At 46.8% G+C, this 26,158-nt stretch overlaps 1 protein-coding gene across 1 annotated transcript in view; it reads left to right on the top strand.

The window, feature by feature from the left end:
- Positions 1-26,158, top strand: part of ncapd3 (non-SMC condensin II complex, subunit D3) — a gene marked incomplete at both ends in the record, with an annotated part of 39,714 nt that extends 13,556 nt beyond the window's left edge. Inside the window, 24 exons of the mRNA XM_080528065.1 lie at positions 891-1,137; positions 1,562-1,594; positions 6,311-6,397; positions 6,797-6,870; positions 7,234-7,368; positions 7,718-7,932; positions 11,161-11,352; positions 11,757-11,854; positions 12,090-12,199; positions 12,441-12,548; positions 13,242-13,356; positions 13,749-13,856; positions 14,618-14,856; positions 15,420-15,499; positions 15,879-16,016; positions 16,613-16,746; positions 17,130-17,326; positions 17,649-17,759; positions 18,300-18,470; positions 21,216-21,325; positions 23,343-23,431; positions 24,268-24,315; positions 25,951-26,016; positions 26,106-26,158. Of these exons, the coding sequence (XP_080384191.1) occupies positions 891-1,137; positions 1,562-1,594; positions 6,311-6,397; positions 6,797-6,870; positions 7,234-7,368; positions 7,718-7,932; positions 11,161-11,352; positions 11,757-11,854; positions 12,090-12,199; positions 12,441-12,548; positions 13,242-13,356; positions 13,749-13,856; positions 14,618-14,856; positions 15,420-15,499; positions 15,879-16,016; positions 16,613-16,746; positions 17,130-17,326; positions 17,649-17,759; positions 18,300-18,470; positions 21,216-21,325; positions 23,343-23,431; positions 24,268-24,315; positions 25,951-26,016; positions 26,106-26,158 (2,958 nt within the window). The remainder of the gene's footprint in view (positions 1-890; positions 1,138-1,561; positions 1,595-6,310; positions 6,398-6,796; positions 6,871-7,233; positions 7,369-7,717; positions 7,933-11,160; positions 11,353-11,756; positions 11,855-12,089; positions 12,200-12,440; positions 12,549-13,241; positions 13,357-13,748; positions 13,857-14,617; positions 14,857-15,419; positions 15,500-15,878; positions 16,017-16,612; positions 16,747-17,129; positions 17,327-17,648; positions 17,760-18,299; positions 18,471-21,215; positions 21,326-23,342; positions 23,432-24,267; positions 24,316-25,950; positions 26,017-26,105) is intronic.

Here is a 26,158-nt window from a genome sequence, read left to right as displayed (position 1 = left end):
TCTAGCTGAGCTAACCAGAGCTAAACTGTGTTTACGTCCTAGACTTGAGTCTGGCTGAGCTAACCAGAGCTAACCTGTGTTTACGAGGTCCTAGACTTGAGTCTTCTAGCTGAGCTAACCAGAGCTAAACTGTGTTTACGTCCTAGACTTGAGTCTGGCTGAGCTAACCAGAGCTAACCTGTGTTTACGAGGTCCTAGACTTGAGTCTGGCTGAGCTAACCAGAGCTAACCTGTGTTTACGAGGTCCTAGACTTGAGTCTTCTAGCTGAGCTAACCAGAGCTAAACTGTGTTTACGCGGTCCTAAACTTGAGTCTTAGCTGAGCTAACCGGAGCTAACCTGTGTTTACGAGGTCCTAGACTTGAGTCTTAGCTGAGCTAACCGGAGCTAACCTGTGTTTACGAGGTCCTAGACTTGAGTCTGGCTGAGCTAACCAGAGCTAACCTGTGTTTACGAGGTCCTAGACTTGAGTCTTCTAGCTGAGCTAACCAGAGCTAAACTGTGTTTACGCGGTCCTAAACTTGAGTCTTAGCTGAGCTAACCGGAGCTAACCTGTGTTTACGAGGTCCTAGACTTGAGTCTTAGCTGAGCTAACCGGAGCTAACCTGTGTTTACGAGGTCCTAGACTTGAGTCTTAGCTGAGCTAACCGGAGCTAACCTGTGTTTACGAGGTCCTAGACTTGAGTCTTAGCTGAGCTAACCAGAGCTAAACTGTGTTTACGTCCTAGACTTGAGTCTGGCTGAGCTAGCCAGAGCTAACCTGTGTTTACGAGGTCCTAGACTTGAGTCTTCTAGCTGAGCTAACCAGAGCTAAACTGTGTTTACAAGGTCCTAGACTTGAGTCTTAGCTAAGCTAACCGGAGCTAACCTGTGTTGTTTACCTTACCTCAGGTGAACTACCGGATGTTTGGGCTGGACGTGGCCATGGCTCTGCTGGAGCAGGAGGAGCGTCCAGACGGCCTGGCCCCAGAGCTGGCCATCTACCTGCCCCACAGGTTCCTGGTGCAGAACCTGCTGTTCGGCCGCCGCTCCGACGCCTCTCCCTCGGTCCGGGCCCACTCCCTCACCTGCCTGGCCCAGTGTCTGGAGCTGCCCTCCCTGCCCGCCTCCCGCACCGTATACGACCTGTTCTCCTCCAGTAAGACCTCTCTCCCTCCCTCCCTGCCTCCTTCCCTCCCTCCCTCGCTCCCTCCCTCGCTCCCTCCCTCGCTCCCTCCCTCCCTCCCTCCCTGCCCGCCTCCCTCCCTCCCTCCGACCCCCGCCCTCCCTCCCCCCCTCTCTCCCTCTCTCCCTCCCTCCCTCCCTCCCTCCCCCCCTCCCTCCCTCCCTCCCCCCCTCTCTCCCTGCCCGCCTCCCGCTCCGTACATGACCTGTTCTCCTCCAGTAAGACCTCCCTCCCCCCCTTCCTTCCCCCCCTCCCTTCCCTCCCCTCCCTCCCCCCAGTCATTCTGTTAACTCATGTTTACTACAGTCTTCTCTCACGTTCATGATTTTTCAATGAATAGACACTCTGATTAATGTGATTTGTGTATCACATTTTTATGTTTTCTTCTTTTTTTCAGCTGGTGCACGAACTGTGTTGGACTCCCACAACGGTGTGTTTCTCAGCTTAATTGATTCAGAAATTATTACATTTTAGACACTGGTTTTGTATAAGAAACGTACTTTGAGGAGACAGTTACCCACATTTTAATTTAAACCAGCAGGCCAGTATGAAATGGTTACAGCAGAAACCTTTTACTCACATTTCTAATATTAAGATAATATTATCTTAAATGTTTATAAATTCAATTTTTCTTGTTGTCTGTTTACTTGCTGTCTTTTATGCTGTATGCTACCATTTACATTTACATTTTTGGCATTTAGCAGACGCCTTATTCCAAAGCGACTTACAATCAATACATTTGAATACTAAGCATGTGAATCAGCAATCCACCATTCGTTGCAGGAAGAGTAATCTATCTCGGGCCCGGGGCCACTGATGGAAGGAAAAACCTTCTCCCTATCGCCTTCTACTAAAACTTTTTTTTTTTCTTTTTTCTGGAGAAACGGAGAAACAGTACAAGGGGGGCAATAGAAGTTCTTAGGGATACAGTAGAGGGGAAAGCGGGTGTCTTTAGGAGACATAGTGGTGAGGGTCAGAAGATGTCTCAGGAGGAGCAGTTAAGATGTAACCTGAAGAGATGGGTCTTCAGTCTACGACTGAGTCTACGACTCATTCCACCAGCGGGGAGCCAGTGTTGTGAAGAGACGTGATCGGGCAGCCCGACTGCTGTGTAGAGGAGGTGGGGCCAGTCGGCCAGCCGAGGTGGAGGAGCGGAGTGAGCGGGCAGGGGTTTGGGGGGTTACCATTTCCTTCAGGTAGGCAGGGGCTGTCCCTTTAGCTGCCTGGTATGCAAGCACCAGGGTCTTGAATCTGATGCGAGCTGCTATCGGGAGCCAGTGCAGGGTGCGAAGGCAGGGATTAAAGTTCTCCGTCGCTACGACGGATTTCCGTCAATTTATTCCAAGTTGCGACGGATTTATTCCAAGTTGTGACGGATTTTACCTGGTGTAATATGATTTGTAGAGGCATACAATCTATTTTGATGTTGGTATTAGTAGGGGTGTAACGATACATCGATTCATTGACTAACGATCTGATTACATCGACGCAATGTAAAAATATCGTTCTATATCGTCATCTTATGCGCGCAGAGAGAGAGAGAGACTTGAAAAAGATACGAATGTTTTTCATTTTTGATGAGAGACAGTAAGTCTATCCCTTTTAATATATATTTTGGAACATCTCTCTGAACCAGGGACGTTAACATATTCGCGTTCGCAATGTGTGACTCGCATTCACCGTGTGTGACTGTCTGTCTACTGGCTCGGCTCCACTTCTCGGCTCCTCCTCCTCTCGCGTTCGGCAATCTCCGGTGATCTTCGGAAATGTTCGGCTTGTGTGAGTGCGTCTAATGAGAGTGCGTCTAACGGGAGTCTAATGGGCGAATACATTGACCGTTTTGGACACCAAAGATATTTTTTAACATCTACTCTTCGAGGCGAATCCAGTCAGACCAATATCAGACCTGCTGGACGTGTGTGGACGTGTGTGTGTGTGTGTGTGTGTGTGTGTGTGTGTGTGTGTGTGTGTGTGCGCATGTGTGACTGGATGTCTCTCTGAACCTGTGTGTGTGTGTGTGTGTGTGTGTGTTAATGAGCTGTATGTTAATTACCACTTATTACAATTGATAATTGTGTTAGATTGGCATATGATATCGCGTCATATCGATCATATCGTCATATCGATCTTGAATCGAATCGAAATCGTATCGTGACTGACATTGTGAAATCGTCAAACATTGTATCGTCATACAAACAAATCGATATAATATCGTATCGTGATGAAGCTGGTGATTTACACCCCTAGGTATTAGGTATATAAATGATATATAATAGCCTACATATAGGCCTTTATTGGCTACAACTATGCGACAGTAACAGAGCGGGGTGCACTGACGCTGAACCCCTCATAGTGATAAGTAGGTGGACATGGCGCGTGGTGCTGAAATAGCCGACATGCGGTGTGTGGTTTGAAAAAAGTAACGCCAGCTCAGTAAATCATTCAAACTTAATGTTTACTTATAGGCTATGTGAATGTGACTGCACCACACATGTGAACAGTAACAAAGCAAATGCAGTTTAATTTTATGAAAAACATTGACAACAAAATCGGCGCAAAAAAAAAAAAAAAACTGAATCCGCTTAGCCTATATGCTCCTGAAACGACAGAGCAAACACGCTACATTACTAGGGATAATAATTACTAATAATTACAATGAGCCAATAGAAAAAATAATATTAGGCTATTTAAATCTCACTTAACGAGAAAACTGGCATCTCCCATCGGTCACTATTTGTTGGCTATCTGGTGATATGGACGTCTTTGAGTGTCTAGAAAAGCGCTATAAATCTAATGTATTATTATGATTTATTATTGTTATGGACGTCACTTTAATCCGGCAGTTCTCAAGGTTTTTATTAGGGGTGTAACGATACGATTCACATCGATGCATCGATTCATTGACTAACGATCTGATTACATCGATGCAATGTAAAAATATCGATCTATATCGTCATCTTAAAGATACACCTTTATTTTGAAATGGCAAATTCTGCGTGACTGTCACCATTTCCGTGCAGCGCGCGACTAGCAGCGGCAAATTACAAAGTCAAAGAGCGCTGCACACTGTGTGTTCTGCATTTTGTGACTGCGGCGGAGAACAGCGAAGCGGTTTTAGCTGCGACTGCCAAGCCCGCCCACGGCCGACTGTGATTGGTCAATGCTCTAGTCTAGCCGACTGTGATTGGTCAATGCTCTGGTCTGTAACAAAGCATCTGTCTTATGAATGGGCAAAGGCTGCAGGTTGGACCTTACTTACTTTACTCCGGTTTGCTTGTCCAATTTCATTGGATAAACCTGAACAAAATTCCTATTGATAAAATCTACAGGTAAATCATTACTCCCGTAATCAGTGATCTAACATGACTGTCCAAGCATAGCCTTACCTTTCACCAATCAACACATCATATCAGATCAGTGCTTCCTAGAGGAAGTGTGATGGATGGCCCTATATTAAAAATTATCCTGACCTGCGTTCAGAGCGTAGTGTTTTGTCTCCTGAACATGTTGATCAGTTAGTTTTTTTGAAGAAAAACCTCCCAAAGAAGAACACTGGAGGATATACTTATTATATAACACTGGAGGATATACTTAACTTATTTTGGTTAAGAAGAATGTATATAAGATGTACTGCACTGTACTGCATTTGCACTTATTATTTATTATTATTTTATTATTATTTATTATTATTGCACAAATATACTGTAGGTTAAATGGTGACCTTGGTTCAGTTCTAACTGTTAAAAATACTGTGTTTATGAGACAGTAAAAAAGTGAACGTTTACAAAAATCCTGCCTTAAAAAAGGGGGGACAAGTTCTTCCAGTTTTGTTTCATAGGACATTAATGTTTTAAAGCTGAATATCTCTTGTTTGTGAGACTAGTGAACGGGTCTATTTTTCTTTTTGTAACAGAAGAATACTGTATAATACAATATGATTTAAATGCTGGATACCTGGAAGAGCTCACAAATAAAATGGTCAAATAATATTCTAGTTGTTTTTGTGAGTTGATAATTGTGTTAGATTGGCATATGATATCGCGTCATATCGATCATATCGTCATATCGATCTTGAATCGAATCGAATCGAAATCGTATCGTGACTGACATTGTGATATCGTCAAACATTGTATCGTCATACAAACAAATCGATATAATATCGTATCGTGATGAAGCTGGTGATTTACACCCCTAGTTTTTATGCATCAATTGATTCCTCTAGTGCGTCTTTATCACATTCATTGACGAAAAGGACGACTCGCATGTATAGAAAGGGAACATTGTGAGCACGTAAAATGTGAGTCTCACAACGGCTTTGCATTGATGAAACCAGGTAGGATGAACGCATAGTTCGCTGTCCATTCCTCTTTAAATGCCCTGTTTTCACCGTCAACTTTCCTCTTTAGACCTTTGGAGAGTGACATTATGTTTCTCTTGCTAGCTAGAAGGTTAAATGTTTAGCTAACTTCACCCGGCACGCAAACAACCAATCCAATAATAGTGTGACCTTGTAAGTCTGGGAGGAGGGGGAATAATTATCAGAATAAAACTTTGTTAAATAATTATTTGAATACGTTAGGCTGCGCTACATCGTCAGTCCACACATTTATTATTCAAAACTATGGAAAAGGGTGAAACTACGTTTCAACGTTGTTGAGAATCACAACACAAACTCGCTAGTCAAGCCAAAATACTGCAGCGAAATGGATTGGACTGCTACCTAGTTAACTAGAACACTACTTTACATTGTTACCTAGTTAACTAGAAGACTACTTTACATTGTTAGCAGGCTCACAAAACAAGCCGTGTTAGTTGACTAGCGATGTGTCGTTGATTTTCGACAACGCGGAAATGTATTTCCGAAAGAAAAGTCAAAGCATTAGAACGTAGAACGGAAAATCGCACGCGCGCTTTGCGCACGGAAAGCCACCGGCCCCGATTTGGCCTGAATTTTTTTTTCAGTCAGGAGATTTTTTTTTGCTTTAATCCCTGCGAAGGAGAGGGGTGACATGCAAGTATTTGGGGAGGTTGAATACCAGCCGGGCAGCAGCATACCAAATGTACTGTGACGCACTTTGTGACTGCTGTCTTGAGAAGTGCTGTACAAATAAAGAAAGTAAGATAATAACTCCTGCTCATGTTTTAGGTACGGGCTCACAGACCCCCAAAGGCTTCAGGACGATGCCCTTCAGGACTGTGGAGATCACCAACAACGTGAGCGCCAGCTTTGAGTGTGAGTTGTAGTGGGGGGGGGGGTAGTGGCTTTGAGTCTAAGTCAACCCTGCTGAAGAGCTGTTTTGATCTAACGGGCCAGCTGTGGTGCAGGAGGTAGAGCCGGCGTCTAATGATCACAAGGTTGGCAGATCGGCGGTTCAAACCCCGGCCGGTCACATGTCGAGGTGTCCTTGGGCAAGACACTGAAACCCAAAATTGCTCCCAGTGAGCGGGCCGGCGCCTTGCATGGCAGCTTTCATGTGTGTGTGAATGTGTGTGTGAATGATGGCCATTGTAAAGCGCTTTGGAATAAGGCGCTATATAAAGGTCAGTCCATTTACCATTTATGTAACAAATAATAACGATAATTGCGTTGGGAAACGCATCGTGATGTTTCTTTCTGCTGTTTCTCCTCCAGCCAAGGAGACCATGGACCTGCTGCACTGCCGGGTCAGCGACCCCAAGACCAACGTGAGGAAGTCTGCCCTGCAGGTCAGTCAACAACGCCTCTGGAACATGTCAACTAAACACCACAGGAAGGAGTAACTGTATGTTTGAAGGCAATATTGGACGGCTGTGGCGCAGGAGGTAGATTAGGAGGTAGAGCCGCCGTCTAATGATCGCATGGTTAGCAGATCGGCGGTTCGAGCCCCGGCTAGCCCACATGTCTTGGGCAAGACACTGAACCCCAAATTGCTCCCAGTGAGCGGGGCCGGCGCCTTGCATAGCAGCTTGCCGCCATTGGTGTGTGAATGTGTGTGTGAATGGGTGAATGAGAGGCCGTTTGGATAAAGGCGCCATATAAGTCAGTCCATTCATCCAGGCCTGTACTGACCCTCCTCCCCTCCCCTCCAGGCCATGTCCAGCCTGCTGAAGCACGGGGTGATCACGCTGAGTCAGGAGAACCTGGCGGTTCTGTCTGAGCGCTGCCGCGACCCGGCCGTGTCCGTGAAGAAGAAGGCCCTGCAGAGCCTGGGGGAGCTGCTCATCGTGAGTACACGACTTCCTGTTTCCTGTCTGAGTCCTCTGACTTCCTGTCCTCCTCCCTGTCCTCCTTCCTGTCCTCCTACCTACCTGTCACCTCTCTACCTCACCTCACCTCACCTCTCTACCTCACCTCCCTCCTACCTCATTTAGTGGTACTAGTGGTCGTTGTGTGTAAGTAGCAGCTAGCCATTGTGCGGCTCTTATAGTAGGTAAAAAAGGCACGGCTGTTCTCTCCTTGTGTTCCTGTCTATCTAAACGGTCTCTGTCCAATAAAAAGATAAATATGAGTGGGACTGCCCCACTCAGAGGAACACAACCTTTAAAACAAACCAACGTGTGTCTCTCCCCCCAGGCCCAGCCAGAGAGCACCCTGGTCCAGAAGGCGTGGCTGGGCGGGGTGGTGCCAGCCGTGGTGGACACAGAGAGCTCGGTGCACGAGAAGGCCCTGGAGTGTCTGGACCAGGTGATCCTCAGCCAGGTGAAGCGTCACGCCTCCCACACCTCCGCCCCCGAGAGGCTCACCTGGGCCCTGCTGGGCCTGCTGTGTGAAGACTGCAAGGACCTCAGGTAGGGAGGAGACACCTGCCTGCCAGCGTATTATCATGACAGTAGATTGTGTGTGTGTGTGTGTGTGTGTGTGTGTGTGTGTGTGTGTGTGTGCGGGTGTGTGTGCGGGTGTGTGTGTGTGTGTTAGGGCTGCCACAAACGATTATTTTCATAGTCACCGATTATTTTAACGATTAGTTGACTAATCAGATCATAAATTACAGCTTATCGCACAATTACTCAATCGCTCTTATTTATCATCTTCTAAATTTAGCTTGAAGTTGTTAGTTGTAGGCATGTGCTAACTAAAAATAAAGACAATTAAAATGATTGTTCACTCAAAAATATATATTTTAATGAAGCAGCATATTTATTTCTGGCATCACTTGCATGTAATGCAGTGGTGTGCCGTCAGGGCCAGCAAGGCCTTCTCTGCTGGCCTAAACATCATCAGAATATACATTTTATTTTAATATATTTTTTCCACAAATATGTATTAATGATTCCCCATAGTCTATTCTCTTCATTTCATAGCTTTCCTCTTGGTTGCGCTGCTTCCAGTCTCCAATTGAGATTTGGAGGGCTGGCCTTTATGTTAGAGCTTTTATCCAATCAAAATGTGTTGCTAGGGGGCTCCAAAATCTGCCCAGCCTGCACGCTAAACGGTGCCGCGGATACGACCTGTAACTTAACGTTGGAACGAGAAAAACTGTGGCGTTCCTAGTAAACCTACGTAGATGCGAGCAAAAGCAACAACGGCGCCTGCTGTAAGGCTCAATGATGTCAGCACCCAGCACGTCTTTTGATTGGATACGCACTATTGATACGCACTATTGATACGCACTATTTATATTCACTATTGAGATGCGTAACTATGCCGGTAGATGTGAAACTTTTGAAAGTGCCAGGGAAACGGAGCGCCACAACGAAAGCTTTCGTTGACTGATCGATAATACTGATCGATTGTGTCCTGTTTTTGGGTAAACAATAACTTTCATTTAGGGGACACGATAAAAGCGCCGAGTCCACAAACAGGAAACTACGTTGAGCTTCTTTCTTTTCTGGCTGAAAACAACCCAGATTTACATTACCACCTGTCCACAAACAAAGTGTTTACTGGGACGTCAGGCAAAATACAAAACGACCTGATTTTTGCTATTGCTGAAGTGGGAGAAGAGATCAAAATGGAGATTAAAAAGGCACCCTTTGTCGCTATTATGGTGGACGAGACGACAGACGTGGGTAATGTAGCGATCTTAAAGATGTTAGTTTAACACTCTTCATTGTAAATGCGGATTTATTGATTAAAAATGCTTCGGAAATATTAATATAACTCTGTTGTACTTGTCTGACTATGTTAAGGTGATGCAACGCCCGGTTATACTGTGTTTCTGTCTAGTTTCTAGAGCCATGGCGTCATAACGATGGTATTAAGAGGTAGAATAATTCAGGTAGGAATGTGTCGGACATCACTGAAGGCCTAGGTGTGAAATGCACCGCCCGCCACTGATGTAATGTAATGTAATAGTGCAAAACAAAGGGTATAGTGCATCTTCTCAGGCATCAATTTTATCACAGTACATCATTTTTAAAATGTAGTACTCAGCAGTTTGCACTCTACTACATTTTAAAAATGTGTTTGATGCCTGAGAAGATTCACTGACTATACCCTTTGTTTTGCACTATCTCACTCTCTCTCCCTCCCTCTCTCCCCCCCCCCTCTCTCTCTCTCCCCCCTCTCCCTCCCCCCCTCTCTCTCCCTCCCTCTCTCTCCCTCTCTCTCTCTCTCTCTCTCTCTCTCTCTCTCTCTCTCTCTCTCTCTCTCTCTCTCTCTCTTACACACACACATTTAATATCTTTATTTGCGTTCACATTTTACAATAAAATTCTTGAACACAAACAGTATTAGTTGCACCAGCATAGGACACTTGATAATTCAAGCTTTACAATCTGTCTATGGGTACAGGTAGCAGCGTCTCCTCCATATGTGGCGGCTGCCTGACGACTAGTCTGTGGACATTACCAAGGCTTCCAAATATAAACACTAATAATTTACATTTGTACCCAAGCTGTACAATGGCATAGAGATCCGTGTCCACTGACAGTCCGTTCAGGTGCGCCAGGGAAGGGTCGGCATTCTCCGGTAGTCTATAGACTCTCCCGCTGAGCAGCGCCCGCTTGAACGCGAGCCTCAATACGGTGATAAAAAGCATTAATGTCAAAGCGAGTTTTCCCAGCACTGGTTGCATCTTCTACATTAACGATGGCAGTTACAACGGGTGTGCGTGTGGGTAGATGTTAATAAAAAGTTATTTAGGTTTAGATGTCGAAAAACTCTCAAACAACTTTCACGAGCTGTGCGGCAACCGGCCCACTCCCCAGCTGCTGCTGCACACTCACTAGAGTGCAGATCAGACAGACGCACTTCCAATATCACATCGTGTAAAAAAAGTCCTCCTCCCATTCTGGATGGAAGTTGTACGTTATTGGTTTCTTACTTGGTCCAGCTTCCCCACTCATTTGTATACCCTTTCTTTAGTACTAAATAGTAAATAGTAGAAATTGGAAGGCTAACTAGTTAATTAGTCTCGCGGCTCTCGCCGGTATTTTGTATTTTGTAGTTGGCGCTGTTGACTGCGCATGCGTGGTGAACCGTGTGTTAGGTAAAAAGATCAGATCTCAGAGTGGCAGCTTCAGGGAAGAAAAACGAATGCTTATCGCTTATTTCAGCTCCAAAAAAACATGCGATGACGTCGATTACCAAATATGTCGGCGACGATTTTGGTAATCGACGTCGTCGCGACTAGTCGACTAATCGTGGCAGCCCTAGTGTGTGTGTGTGTGTGTGTGAAGACCACACTCACTGGTGATAATGTAGCTCACTACACGCACAGGCCTGTCACGCGTTGATGTGAACAGATGATGGATTTGATCGATAATTTTGAGAGTTTAAAAGAGTAATTTAAAGAGTATTTTGTGTGGATTCTAAGTTAGGATTTGGGAAATGGAACGGATGTACATCTATTTTGTTGCAATTGGCATAGCCATGGAAGGGGGGGGTCTAGATCCTAGCCTAAATGACTACGTTTCTAATCTAATCTAGTGGGGGTAGTGGCACTCAGCCCTCAGTTTCTCCAGGGAGACTGTCCCTGTAATCTCTCATTGTAAGTCGCTTTGGATAAAAGCGTCTGTTAAATGGTTAAAAATGTTAAAAACATTTCAAATCTAATCCTCTCTCTGCCCCCCTAGCCGCTACCTCAGCAAGGCGTTCCCGGCCTGGTCCAGACAGAACCGGTTCACCCCGGCCTTCATCAGCAGCCTGATCTCCCACACAGAGGCCCCGCACGCTGCTGGCGCCTGGCTGCTGCTAGCCAAGGTGGCTAGCTCCTCCCCCAAGCTCAACTACGCCAAGATCCTGGAGGCCTGGGATGACATGGTCAGGTTAGTGCATCAGGACCCCCCCCCCCACCCTAACCCTAACCCCCCCGCCCCCCGGGACTGCAGGAGGGGGAGGCCTTTAGATAGGATGTTCAGTCTTTAATGTAGCTGTATGACTTTCCACAACAAGTAACATAGCGTTAGCCTCGTAGCATAATTGCCTAAGTCACGCTTCACTTGTGGTCAGCCGAGCCATCTTTGTATGTAGTGTCAAACATGCCTCTGTCAAAGAGATGACTTGGGCAGATAGTGATGTTGGAATGTAACAACAAGCATTCTGATAGGCTGATGGCATAGTAGGCAATAATGCCCAGTGAATCAGCAGTGTTAGGAGAGTAGAGCTAGGCAGATATCTCAATTTGGCCAAAATATGACTTAAGCATACCTTTTGACGTGGGTCTGTTTAGGACCAAGAGCGTCAGTGTTACGACCTCCTGCAACATCCTGTCTGTGATCGGGGACATCGCTCAGCATCTCAACGACGACACCAAGAGCAGGATCGTTGGTGAGTTAAATGTTGTTGTTTTTTTTACCGTAAACTGCGGTTTCTGAAAATGGCAACGTTTTATAATCAGATTGAAGGGGATCAATGACCGTTTTACATTACTGGCAGTGCATTCCACAATTTGGGTGCATAAAATGAGAATGCAGCTTCACCAAATCGGTTGATATATATTACCAATAGGTAAGAGGTTACCAATAGGTAAGAGTGGTTGACAGAAGTGTCTCTCTGGTGACAGAGGACCTCATGACCTGGCTGAAGAGTCTGGAGATGCCCCTGGAGGTGATCAGCGCCAGCGTGGAGACCCTGTGCAGGCTGGGGCAGGAGGAGGCCGTCAGCGACACACAGGTAAAAAAAAAAGAAATCTATCTTCTATCACGACGACTGCCAATGGCCTGAGCTAGATTACTCTTCCTGCTACGACAGGTTTGGATTGATGATTCACTTGCTTAGTCAAATGTATCGATTGTAAGTCGCTTTGGAATAAGACGTCTGCTAAATTGCCAAAAATGTAAATGTAAAAAAAATGGAGTAAAATCAATGGTAAATCAGCTTTTCTAACAGAGAGTTGACTTCTTCTCCTCTGTAGAAGTTCCTGAACCAGTACTGTGGGGAGCTGGTGGCGGTGTGCGAGGCCTACCTGTCTGACGTCCTCCTGAACGAGAACGGAGCTCAGAACCTGAATGAAGACCTGGTGGTGAGAGGAAGCACTTACTCACTTTTCCTTTTGGCCAAGCTAGAAGTGCATGTTGTGGTTTCTGGCTGTGAATTCTGGGTAACATTGATATCACAGTAACGTAGAGTAACATTGATATCACAGTAACGTAGAGTAACATTGATATCACAGTAACATTGATATCACAGTAACATTGATATCACAGTAACGTAGAGTAACATTGATATCACAGTAACATTGATATCACAGTAACATTGATATCACAGTAACGTAGAGTAACATTGATATCACAGTAACATTGATATCACAGTAACGTAGAGTAACATTGATATCACAGTAACGTCGAGTCCTGGGAAAACTGTGGCGCCTTCCTTTGTCCTTCCTCTCTTCCCGTAGTTGGTTGCAGGTGTGGTAGTTTACAAGTGCAACGTGTTGGACTAATGTTTCGGTCATACGAATGAGTGTCGACTGATGATGGTCGTATGACAGAAACGTTTGTCCTACACCTTGCACTTTTAGCACCAGAGCGCTTTGCACTTTTTAAGAGCATGATGAAATAAAGAGAAATATATTCTTCTAGTCTCTGGCTAAGGAGTCGTCCTTAAAGTTAATGTATTGTCTACACTTGCTGCCCGATCACAGTAACGTATAAATGACAGTTTCTCTTAGTTTATTTTTTTTTCTTCTAACGACTCTGAACTTTGACCCCGTCAGATGAAGCACCTGTTCACCCTGGGCGTGGCGTCGCTGCACTGCCCTGCCAAGGTGGGCCGCCGCCTCGTCCTCCTGGTCCAGTCTGTCCTCACCTGCACCGCCGACCAGCAGACAGGTAGGTACCCTGTCTGTCTGTCTGTCTGTCCTCACCTGCACCGCCGACCAGCAGACAGGTAGGTACCCTGTCTGTCTGTCTGTCTGTCCTCACCTGCACCGCCGACCAGCAGACAGGTAGGTACCCTGTCTGTCTGTCTGTCCTCACCTGCACCGCCGACCAGCAGACAGGTAGGTACCCTGTCTGTCTGTCTGTCCTGTAGAACAACAGACAGGTAGGTACCTTGTCCATCTGTCTGTCCTGTAGAACAACAGACAGGTAGTACCAAATACTGTATGTACCACCCTGTATCTAGAGAATCTAAATGCCCCTTTGCCAGATGTTAGGCTACACCACAACATCTGTCTTCAGCGTGTAGGTCTTGACCTGTGTGTGTGTGTGTGTTCCTCCAGCAGGCCCGGGGGAGCTGCCTGCCTCCCAGCCCCCGTCCCAGCCTCTGTCCCAGTTCAGGCCCAACTCCATGCCCAGCGGTGTCCGAGCCCACGCCGTCCTCACCCTGGGTATGACCTCTGACCTCACCTCTCACCTCTGACCTCTCACCTCAGGAACATCAGACCTCAACATGCAACCGGCCACCAAATCGCTGAATTCCAAATCAATTCTTGGCCCTACTTCCTAGATCTGAAAGGACTGGATAATCGCGAGTAATAATATAGCACCATTTCCTCCTAGCTCATAGGAGGGTGAGAATGAACTATCGCCTTATTGCAACTAAAACCGATCCAATCCCTTAAAATGTACAGGAGTGGTAGGGGCTTGAGGCCTGTTTAGACTTCAGTGTGTGCCTGTTACCTCCCGGTAAAGAGGTAGTGTCAGGGTTCTCACATGTCCTTGAATCCTTGAAAGTTTGTGAATTTGAGACAAAAAAAATCAAGGTCTTGAATGTTTCACTGTTTTACTCTAGTAAATAAGTCTCTGTATTGCTTAACTTTACACATATTTCACAATATATTGTTTTGCTGTGCTGTGGTAGAGAAGGCAAGAGACCATCTAGTGTTCTACACATTCAAGCCTCTCTTTTTAATTGTTGTCTGTGAGCGGATAGTTCCTATTGTATAAACTCTCATCTAGATGACTAGTTCTGTCTCAAACTATGCTGTGTTGGGTCCTTGAATTTGAGGGAATTGAGTCTTGAAAGTTCTTGAAAGGTGCTTGAATGTGATGTTTCAGAAGGTGTGGGAGCCCTGTAGTTTAGAGCGTGTGTCTGTTTACCTGTTGTCCTCCAGGTAAGCTGTGTCTTACCTGTCCTCCTGTCCTCCAGGTAAGCTGTGTCTCCAGCACGAGGACCTGACCCAGAGGTACCTGCCGGCGTTCGCCCGGGAGCTGGAGCTGGGCAGCGAGGTGGCGGCCCGCGGCAACGTGGTGGTGGTGATGTGTGACCTGTGCGTCCGCTACACCAACATGGTGGACCGCTACGTACCCAACATCTCCGCCTGCCTGCAGGACAGAGAGCCCCTCATACGGGAGCAGACCCTCACCATGCTCACCAACCTGCTGCAGGTACGTGTACAGGACAGCGCCATCTACTGGACTGGTGGTGGAAATGCGGGGAAAAAAATAAAATAAAAGCCAGACTGCTGTGATTGATTGGTTAACACGAGAACAGCCGTAGTCGTTTTTTACCTAATGACCATAGTCTTTACAATGGGAAGCTGCTATTTACACACAACGACCACTAGTTGGTCGTCTTGTAAATTAGCCTGCCTCCTACACAGAAAAACTGCAAAATAGCTTCATATTAGCTTATCCTGATGTGATTTTGAAAATGTAAGGATACTGGGTGGTAGAACGCACATATCTAGGACAAGTCATGAAAGGAGGGTCCTGAAATGTTTTACTCACAAAAACATTTTTTTACTCGCATGGTTAACACCCATGGCTGTTCTAGTGTCGAACAATATTGAGTGTTATTGAAAAAATCATGTACAGTGGTATCTTTGTGCTAAATATTCCTGTAAATATGGATATGTCTTTTCAGGTCATACACCTAGCATGTTTTTATTCACTTGTTGTGTTCCTACAGTGTGATATTAATGTTGTGTTTTCTCTGTCCTGGTTTGAAGGAGGATTACGTCAAATGGAAGGGCTCCTTGTTCTTCCGTTTTGTTGCCGTGTTGGTGGATGAAGACCCTGCCATCGCCAAGTAACTACCACCACCCTGCCGCCTAGATATACTATACTATAGAGTAGACTATAATAATCATAAATACTAACTTTTATTTGTATAGCGTTTTTCTTGCAAACGTTGCAGCTCAAAGTGCTCCAATCATTGTAATCATGTAATCATCCTTTTAATTATTTAGTCATTTAAAGGCAATATTAAAAAGATGGGTTTTTAGTCTTGACTTGAACACATGTGCTGAGGTTGCATCCCTAATGTAAACTGGCAGTGAAGACACAATCTGGGTGCATAAAATGAGAACATCTTTATTGCATTTATTACGTACAAGCAACATCCAAAGTTTGAAGGTTAGATAAAGAGGGTAGGTGAAGCAGCAGTGTAATGTTGTTCTGTGTCGCAGACACTGTGAGTACTGCCTGGTCCATCTCCTGCTGAAGAAGAACCCCGTCATGTTCTCTCAGCACTTCATCGAGTGCATCTTCCACTTCAACTCCTACCACCAGCACAAGACCTACAACAAGTTCCCACAGACAGACAGGTAAGACACACCTGGGCCGTCGCAAACCCCTCCTCTGTATGACCAGTGTTCTCTAAAGCCCTGTTCACACAGGACTAGTGTTACCTGGGGACCTCTGGTCATGTGATAATTGCGGAGGTCGTCTGCGATCTTGAGCCAGTCCAGTCTGAGTCCTGTGTGAATCTGCCATGTTCGTAATTTGTGAAGTAAAACATTCCTTTGCAAATTACCTACCGTATTTCACCAAACACAGAGGTCGTGTGATAATATTATCGGCATCTGGGTAATTTGGGGTCGTTTGCAAGGTTTCTTGTTTTCTATGTGCCTTTTTTCTTCTTTATTTTCACCCTTTCTCTAACTGTATGTTGGTATTGGCAGTGGTAAAAGACAATTTTCTCAAGTAAACCTAGCAATAGTAAAACTATCAATATCGCACAGTAAAAGTACTATAAAAGTCCTGCATTCCAGTCCTTGACTAGCGAGACTAGTTTGTGTTCTGATTCTCACGTTCTCTCTCATTCTTTGAACCCACGTAGTTCCCATGTTTCAAAAAGTCAGACCATTTTGATTGGTTGCCGACATGCGGACCAAATGATGTGTTGTTGTGTGTGTTCCAGTGAGAAGGCCAGGTTCTCTCTCAGAGGGATCCGGAACCAGGACCGGAGGTTCCAGATCTACCGCTTCCTGCTGGAGAACTTCACTGACGTGGAACGCTTCAACACCACCATCAAGATCTGCCAGACTGTCCTGGGTGAGGGCTGTGTGTGTGTGTGTGTGTGTGTGTGTGTGTGTGTGTGTGTGTGTGTGTGTGTGTGTGTGTGTGTGTGTGTGTCACACATGGTCACAGGCTTGTTAAGTGTCTCTCTCTCTCTGGCCTCGGCTGTGGCGGTAGGAGGTAGAGCCGGCGTCTTAATGATTGCAAGATTGGCGGGTTCGAACCCTGGCTGGCCACGTGTCGAGGTGTCCTTGGGCAAGATACTGACTCTCTCTCTCTGTGTCTCTGTCTCTCTCTTTCTCTCTCTGTCTCTCTCTCTCGCTCTGCCTCTCCCTCTCCCTCTCTCTCTCTCTTTGTCTCTCTCTGTCTCTCTCTGTCTCTCTCTATCTCTCTCTCTCCTCCCCTCCCCCTCCCCCCAGCCTGTTTCGTGGACGAGGAGCTGCCTCTGGACTCGGAGGGTCAGGACCTCCTGCTGGAGACCCTGGGTGTGCTCAGTCTGAAGGAGATCCGGCTGCAGTCTGCCAGCGGGCCAGCAGAGGGCGGCGAGGAGCCGGAGGACGAGCAGGAGAAGCAGGTGGCCATGACCAAGGTGGTGATGCAGGCCGCCCAGAAGAAGGTGAGTCGCCCCGCGAACGAGGGGGGGAACTGGGGGGGCGGCTGTGGCTCAGGAGGTAGAGCCGGCGTCTAATGATCGCAAGGTCGGCAGATCGGCGGGTCGAGCCCCGGCTGGCCACATGTCGAGGTGTCCTTGGGCAAGACACTGAACCCCAAATTGCTCTGAGTGAGCGGACCAAAGCGTTAGAACGTGTCACACATCGTTTAAGGCCTGGGTCTGTGTTGGTGTGGTTAACTGCCAAACTTGCTGATGGATCTTAGCTTGTCGATACCGGTTCCCACCACTAGAGGGCGCTGTGGTCTAACGCGCCGTCCGTCCACAGTTGCAGAAGAAGATGTTCATAGAGAACATCATCCCCATCTTCATCGCCCTGAAGAGCATGCTGGAGCAGAGGCGCTCGCCCGTGCTGAAGGGGCTCATGGGATACCTCCAGGTAACACACACACATACACACACACACACACCTGTCCTGAAGGGGCTCATGGGATACCTCCAGGTAATACAACACACACACACACACACACACACACACACCAGGGCTAACCCTAACCCTAGTGGAACCTTTAAACAACAAAAAAGTCCTAGTAATTAATTAACTCACTAGATTTTGTAGGGAAAGACGATGTGATGTGATGAGGTGCACTGTTCCTGTTCCATGTAGCTCTGTTCCCTCTTCAATGAATCTTAAGAGTGGGAGTTTTCTTTTTATTGATAGAGACAGTAGAGATCAGACAGGAAGGATGGGTGAGAGAGAGAGAAGGGATGACATGCAGGATATGTCCACGGCCGGAATCCAACCGGGAACCCTGCGGTTACGTGGTCATGCTTAACCCGTTACGCCACCTAAGCGCCCCTTCATTATTTAATTTTTTAAATCCCAGGTGACCATGCAGGACTAGTCATGTGACCTCTCTCTACCCTATCCCAGGTGACCATGCAGGACTAGTCATGTGACCTCTCTCTCCTATCCCAGGTGACCATGCAGGACTACCGTAGCGAGGTGAAGGAGTTATTCGCGGCAGACGATCAGCTGGCATCAGAGCTGGAGTACAACCTGCAGCTGTACGACAAGGAGCAGGAGGGCCTGGACATGGAGAAACAGCTGGCGGGCTGCTCCCTGGAGATGGGGGCTGCTGGGGCTAAGGTGAGCACTGGTTTCTACTGGCCTCTGCTGGCCTCTACTGGCCTCTACTGTCCACATGTGACCATGTATGAGAGAGAGAGAGAGACTGTCCTCTACTGACCCTGTATGAGATGGAGAGAGAGACACAGAGAGAGACACAGAGAGAGACAGAAGAGAGAGAGGTGGAGTAAAATCAGTGTCTGCTGCCTTGTCAATGTAGCTGCCTTGTCAATGTAGCTGCCATGTCAATGTAGCTGCCTTGTCAATGTAGCTGCCTTGTCAATGTCTGCTGCCTTGTCAATGTAGCTGCCTTGTCAATGTAGCTGCCTTGTCAATGTCTGTTGCCTTGTCAATGTCTGCTGCCTTGTCAATGTAGCTGCCTTGTCAATGTCTGCTGCCTTGTCAATGTAGCTGCCTTGTCAATGTAGCTGCCTTGTCAATGTCTGCTGCCTTGTCAATGTAGCTGCCTTGTCAATGTCTGCTGCCTTGTCAATGTAGCTGCCTTGTCAATGTCTGTTGCCTTGTCAATGTCTGCTGCCTTGTCAATGTAGCTGCCTTGTCAATGTAGCTGCCTTGTCAATGTATGCTGCCTTGTCAATGTAGCTGCCTTGTCAATGTCTGTTGCCTTGTCAATGTCTGCTGCCTTGTCAATGTAGCTGCCTTGTCAATGTCTGCTGCCTTGTCAATGTAGCTGCCGTGTCAATGTAGCTGCCGTGTCAATGTAGCTGCCTTGTCAATGTAGCTGCCTTGTCAATGTCTGTTGCCTTGTCAATGTCTGCTGCCTTGTCAATGTAGCTGCCTTGTCAATGTAGCTGCCTTGTCAATGTAGCTGCCTTGTCAATGTATGCTGCCTTGTCAATGTCTGCTGCCTTGTCAATGTCTGCTGCCTTGTCAATGTAGCTGCCTTGTCAATGTCTGCTGCCTTGTCAATGTAGCCGCCTTGTCAATGTAGCCGCCTTGTCAATGTAGCCGCCTTGTCAATGTAGCCGCCTTGTCAATGTAGCCGCCTTGTCAATGTAGCTGCCTTGTCAATGTCTGCTGCCTTGTCAATGTCTGCTGCCTTGTCAATGTAGCTGCCTTGTCAATGTAGCTGCCTTGTCAATGTAGCTGCCTTGTCAATGTATGCTGCCTTGTCAATGTCTGCTGCCTTGTCAATGTATGCTGCCTTGTCAATGTAGCTGCCTTGTCAATGTAGCTGCCTTGTCAATGTATGCTGCCTTGTCAATGTAGCTGCCTTGTCAATGTAGCTGCCTTGTCAATGTAGCTGCCTTGTCAATGTAGCTGCCTTGTCAATGTAGCTGCCTTGTCAATGTATGCTGCCTTGTCAATGTAGCTGCCTTGTCAATGTAGCTGCCTTGTCAATGTAGCTGCCTTGTCAATGTAGCTGCCTTGTCAATGTAGCTGCCTTGTCAATGTAGCTGCCTTGTCAATGTATGCTGCCTTGTCAATGTAGCCGCCTTGTCAATGTAGCCGCCTTGTCAATGTAGCCGCCTTGTCAATGTAGCCGCCTTGTCAATGTAGCCGCCTTGTCAATGTAGCTGCCTTGTCAATGTCTGCTGCCTTGTCAATGTCTGCTGCCTTGTCAATGTAGCTGCCTTGTCAATGTAGCTGCCTTGTCAATGTAGCTGCCTTGTCAATGTATGCTGCCTTGTCAATGTCTGCTGCCTTGTCAATGTATGCTGCCTTGTCAATGTAGCTGCCTTGTCAATGTAGCTGCCTTGTCAATGTATGCTGCCTTGTCAATGTAGCTGCCTTGTCAATGTAGCTGCCTTGTCAATGTAGCTGCCTTGTCAATGTAGCTGCCTTGTCAATGTAGCTGCCTTGTCAATGTATGCTGCCTTGTCAATGTAGCTGCCTTGTCAATGTAGCTGCCTTGTCAATGTAGCTGCCTTGTCAATGTAGCTGCCTTGTCAATGTAGCTGCCTTGTCAATGTAGCTGCCTTGTCAATGTATGCTGCCTTGTCAATGTCTGCTGCCATGTCAATGTCTGCTGCCTTGTCAATGTATGCTGCCTTGTCAATGTCTGCTGCCATGTCAATGTAGCTGCCTTGTCAATGTTGCTGCCTTGTCAATGTCTGCTGCCATGTCAATGTAGCTGCCTTATCAATGTATGCTGCCGTGTCAATGTAGCTGCCTTGTCAATGTCTGCTGCCTTGTCAATGTTGCTGCCTTGTCAATGTAGCTGCCTTGTCAATGTCTGCTGCCTTGTCAATGTAGCTGCCTTGTCAAACAATCTATGTCCACTGTAGGGGAGCACAGGGTATGTTGTCATGCCTAGACAGGCATGATAATCGCTCACCTTTCGGCGAAATTCGCCGTTTTGAATCCAAAATAGGTGACCTACATTCATTTTTTTTTTTTTGGGTTTGTGCAATCTTGTAATTCTGCATGTGACCACCACTAGAGTAAATCTAAAAGAAATCAGATATGAGCACATGGAAGCTAATTTTTCCACAAAAAAAACTTTCCGCCGGGACCGCCTAGCAGGTTCCAGGTCTCGTATCCTTCTCACCTTTTTCACCCCGACCCATTTTCATGCCTGCTAGAGAATCTGGCATCGTGCCTTTCATCAAAACATTAATGCTGGCATGAACCCTTAACTTTATACTTTGAAATCGAACGTTCTCTGGCGTGCACCTAGGTCCACAGTAATTGTTGGAATTGGAATGTAATGTAATGTATTACTGGCTTGTAGCCAGTCCTGATAACCATCATCTCCATATACTCTCCTCATAATTCTCTCTGTCTCTCCCCCCCCCACTCCAGGTCTCAGTCCAGAGTCCTGTTCCGGCCCACATCGCCCGAGCTTTCTTCACGCCCCAGCCCCTCCGCACCCACCAAAACCTGCTGACCCCCAGAGTCTCCCAGTCTGTCAGGTAACAGACCCTCAGTCAGTCAGTCAGTTAGGGCTGGAACGACGCGTCGACGTAGTCGACGTAATCGACTTCGTCAATACGTCGACTTGCGTAATGTGCGTCGGTGCGTCGCAAATAAACAACATGGCTGCGACCAGTGGAAACATGGAGGAGGCTACTAGCTAATGTTACACAAGCAATGTAGCTCACCACAGTTTGTATGTCTTGTCTTCTGGTGTTAGTAACGTTAGCTATGTAGCTGGCTAGCTACGGTAGCCTATTGTCATTGTGGTGATCGCACCTACGTTATCTAGCTCGTAGCTCGCATGCTACGTTAGCATCAATTTAGCTAATCATAACATAGCAGCATTTCTAACTGCAATAGCGGCACTGCGCCAACGTGGTGGCGGGGGCGCTGTTTTGCAAATAAGTTAGCTTTCGTTTTTGCTAGTGAAATAATAGTATGTTGACTACTCAAGGAGAATACATATTTGAAAGTACAGAATGCCTGAGAGCCTTATATTGCATTATATTATATTATATTTTGAATGGTCATCTGGTGCCTGAATATTGTGTTTTCCTTTACATAAATAATGACATTTCCACCATAAATTGATGCAGAAAGGGCACAAATTGGTGCATATCAATTCACCAGAATGCAAGAAATTAAGTGTTTGATGTTTAAGGACCCCCAGACAGCCCTGCTTCATGGGCCCCCCCGATGTCAAACACCACTGGTACCGCCTCCGCCTCATTTTGAGCCAGGAAAAACCCTGATGGCCATGTTGGCATTCAAGTTGGCTAAACATAGCAGTGATTGGGCCTGTGTCTGGGGCTGTTTGACAGAGGCAGTTACAGTAGTAGTAGTAGTAGTAGTAGTAGTAGTAGTAGTAGCAGGTCGCCGAATTAAAGGTGTCTGTGTTTAATTGCGGGCCCACAGACAGCCCCCATACATCAGCTGATCATTTAAAGGGGCGGCCGTCTGAGTAATGTGCATGTCACACGCTGCTTTGTTTTATAAGAGCAGCAGCTATTACCCAGAGTGCTTTATAAAGACACTGTTAAACAGAGAGAGAGGGGTAGTGGTGGTCTAGTGGATAGTGAGTTGGACTTGGGATCGGAAGGTTGTGAGTTCAAATCCCGCCTGAAGCCACACCACTACTAGTGTGCCCTTGGGTAAGGCACTTAGCCCTCAGTTACTCCAGGGGGAATGTCCCTGTAATTCGTAATTGTAAGTCGCTTTGGATAAAAGCGTCTGCTAAATGACAAAATTAAAAAAAATAATAGAGAGACAATACAGCCATTATTTTGGGGAAAATTAAGTGATACATTAATCGAACAGTAAAACAAATAATCGTTAGACTAATCGCTAAATTAGTCGTTAGAGTAACCGACTAATCTAAAAAATAATCGCTAGATTAATCGTTAGAAAAATTGTCGTTTGGGACAGCCCTACAGTCAGTCAGGTACAGCCTCCTCAGTCAGTCAGTCAGGTACAACCTCCTCAGTCAGTCAGTCAGGAGTCAGTCAGGTAAGACCCCCGCAGTCAGTCAGTCAGTCACTCAGGTAAGACCCCCGCAGTCAAGGAGTCAGTCAGGTAAGATCTCCTCAGTCAGTCAGTCAGGTAAGACCCCCGCAGTCAGCCAGTCAGTCAGGTAACAGATCCCCGCAGTCAGCCAGTCAGTCAGTTACAGCCCTCCTCGCAGGGCTTCTGCTAGCGTACGTCTCTTCTCTGTCAATTCTTCTGACAGTCAGAAATGTAAGTGTGTAATGTGTAAGATATAAATGAAGAGACCTAGAGAACACTCAGGTCAAATCTAATCAAATCTCAAGTGGGGCTGTGGCTCAGGACAACCACAACAACTACTACCACCACTACTATAGACACAACATCTACTTCTACCACCTCTACTGTAAACATACCAGTGATGCAGCGTGTAGATTGGGCCTGTGTAGCCAGGGGGTCTAACGGGGGCGTTGTGTCTAACAGAGGGTGTTGTGTGTGTGTGTGTGTGTGTGTGTGTGTGTGTGTCTGCAGACAGCGGCCTCTGTCCTCCCTGGTGCTGCAGCAGAGGAACAGGCGCATGACAGCCAGAAACCCAGACCTGACCCGCCTCCGAGACTCAGGTACCACCCACACACACACACACACAACACACCCACACACACACACAGACCTGACCCGGCTCAGAGACTCAGGTACCACACACACACACACACACACTCTGGACCCGCTCCCTGGTCCTGTCACCATACATGCTGGACCCAGTCCTGGTTCCTGTCACCACAGACTCTGGCCCTGTTCCACAGACCTGGGGCCAAGTAGTATTGGATTTGCCTTCTTTCAATTACTTGGAAGTGTTCTGGATTTCTAGTTGTCTAATTACTAGTAATGCTATGAAGAGCACTGAGTATTTGAGGGCGTTTTTGTTTTTTTAGCCCTGGGTCTGGTAGTTAATGTTGGAATTGAAACACCTCAGTTTGTTTAACTAGATTCTCCTCTCTGTCTCTCTCTCTCTCTCTCTCTCTCTCTCTCTCTCTGTCTCTCTCTCTCTCTGTCTCTGTCTCTGTCTCTCTGTCTCTGTCTCTCTCTCTTTGTCTCTCTCTCTGTCTCTCTCTCTGTCTGTCTCTCTATCTGTCTGTCTGTGTCTCTCTCTCTCTCTGTCTGTGTCTCTCTCTCTCTCTGTCTCTCTCTGTCTCTCTATCTGTCTGTCTGTCTCTCTCTCTCTCTGTCTGTCTGTGTCTCTCTGTCTCTCTCTCTGTCTGTCTCTCTCTCTCTGTCTCTCTCTCTCTGTCTCTCTGTCTGTCTGTGTCTCTCTCTGTCTCTCTCTCTCTCTCTCTGTGTCTCTCTCTCTCTTTCTCTCTGTGTCTCGCTCTCTCTCTCTGTCTCTCTCTCTCTCTCTCTGGAATTGAAACTCCTCAATTTGTTTGACCGGGTTCTCCTCATGTTTCTCTTATCACAGTGATCCCCAAAGGAGCTGGTGGCAACCGGGCTATAAGCACTCCCCAAGGTAAGGTGGTCAGGCCCTGGCCAGCCAGACTAGGGTGCATGTTGTTCTAGACCAGCCGTGTTCTTAGAGAACGATGGCTGTTAACCTCAGCGTGGGTTGTGTGTGTTCATGTGCTATATGTCAATTATTCAGTGACTTACTGACATTCTAACGTACCCCAGTATTATGTCAAGATCAGTTTATTCAGATGTCAGTTGTTGGTGCCCTGACTCTGACTATGCAACCGGTTATCTCTATCTGGGAGGTAGTGGATAGTTTCCATATGTTCTAGAGCCGGCGTCTAATGATCGCAAGGTCAGCGATCGGCGGTTCGAACCCCGGCTGGCCACATGTCGAGGTGTCCTTGGGCAAGACACTGAACCCCAAATTGCTCCCAGTGAGCGGGCCGGCCGGCGCCTTGCATGGTAGCTTGGCCGCCCTTGGTGTGTGAGTGTGTGTGAATGGGTGAATGAGAGGCCGTGTGAATGGGTGAATGAGAGGCCGTTGTAAAGCGCTTTGGAATAAGGCGCTATATAAGTCAGTCCGTTTACCATTTATGTTCTGTGTTGTTTAAGAGGCCGACACATGTCTGATGTTTTGTAAAGCACATTTTCAAGTCAAAAGTGTGAGCTTCACCATTCAAGCACACGCACTTTTAATTCAACATGCTGGACACCGTTTATGTTGACAATCATCTGCAGTGAAATTCAGTGAAGCTGAAATCCAATAATGAGTCACAAGTTAAAACATTTTCTGTCAGTTTATATACAAGCCATTATTTCCTAAACCAAACAAGTGATTATATTGTAAACATCACAGTCTTATTCCTCTGGTTCCACCTCACCACATTCCAGTTGAATGTTGCAATATCGGGGAGCTGCCTTATGATGCAACGTTGTAATGTTCCTCTGAAACTTGAGAGAGGCTACAGAGATACTGTGTCCCTGCCGTTCACCCTGCGTATGCTGGCCTGTGGCTGGGGAGAAGGACGGGGAACACTGGCGGACTCGGGGGGGGAAGGGTAGGGGGGGGCGACCGCCCCTCCTGGTGCCCCCACAGTTGAAAAACGTCTCTCTTAAGTGCCCTTTTGAATGGCAAAAATGAGAGGATGTGCCCTATTGGAGCCCCTCCAATGGTCTAAAATGGACCATGTGCCCCACAGTTGAAAAACGTCGCACTAAAGTGCCCTTTTGAGTGGCAAAATGAGAGGATGTGCCCTATTGGCTGCCCTTCCAATGGTCTAAACTTGACCATGTGCACTGATGGGGTCCCATGTTGTCCAGTAGGTGCCCTTTTTTTCTTTTCGCCCCCCCTGCCCTTCAAACAGCCTGAGTCCACCACTGACTGGGAACATATCTGTCTGTGTTGATGTATCTATATAGTATTGAGCTGCTTTGTCTATAGGTTCGCTAGTCATATTCCACCTTACATGAACTAGGGAGGCAGGAGAAACTGTGCATAAAAAACAGAGTTAGGTTGCACTTATCTGACCGACAACAATTGAAGCACCTGAAGGTAGCATCCACTCAGAGAGAGAAGTGAAGTCTCATCAAACAGGGTCTCTCTGTCATCCTCCTCATGGTTGATAGACATGTTCTGATTAAATATCTCTGTCCCTCTTTCCACTCAGCTAACATATCTCTGTTCATCTTACAGCTAAAGTAAATGACGTGACATTCGGGGAAGGCATCAGCTGCATCATGGGTGATCGCAGCAGGGCAGGTATGCTAGCTAGACCCTCTCCCTCTTATTCATTACCTCAGATCACACGAAGACGTTGTCATGACTACTGTTTGTGTGTCTGTCCCCAGAGAGCAGAGAGCACAGCCACGTCCTCCACCTGGTGTCCCCTGACAAGGAGTGA

Source organism: Nansenia antarctica, assembly GCF_963989245.1.
Source record: "Nansenia antarctica genome assembly, chromosome: 4".
NCBI lineage: Eukaryota > Metazoa > Chordata > Actinopteri > Argentiniformes > Microstomatidae > Nansenia > Nansenia antarctica.
Note: the sequence above shows the minus strand (reverse complement) of the source record. Positions and strands in the feature narration are given on the sequence as shown.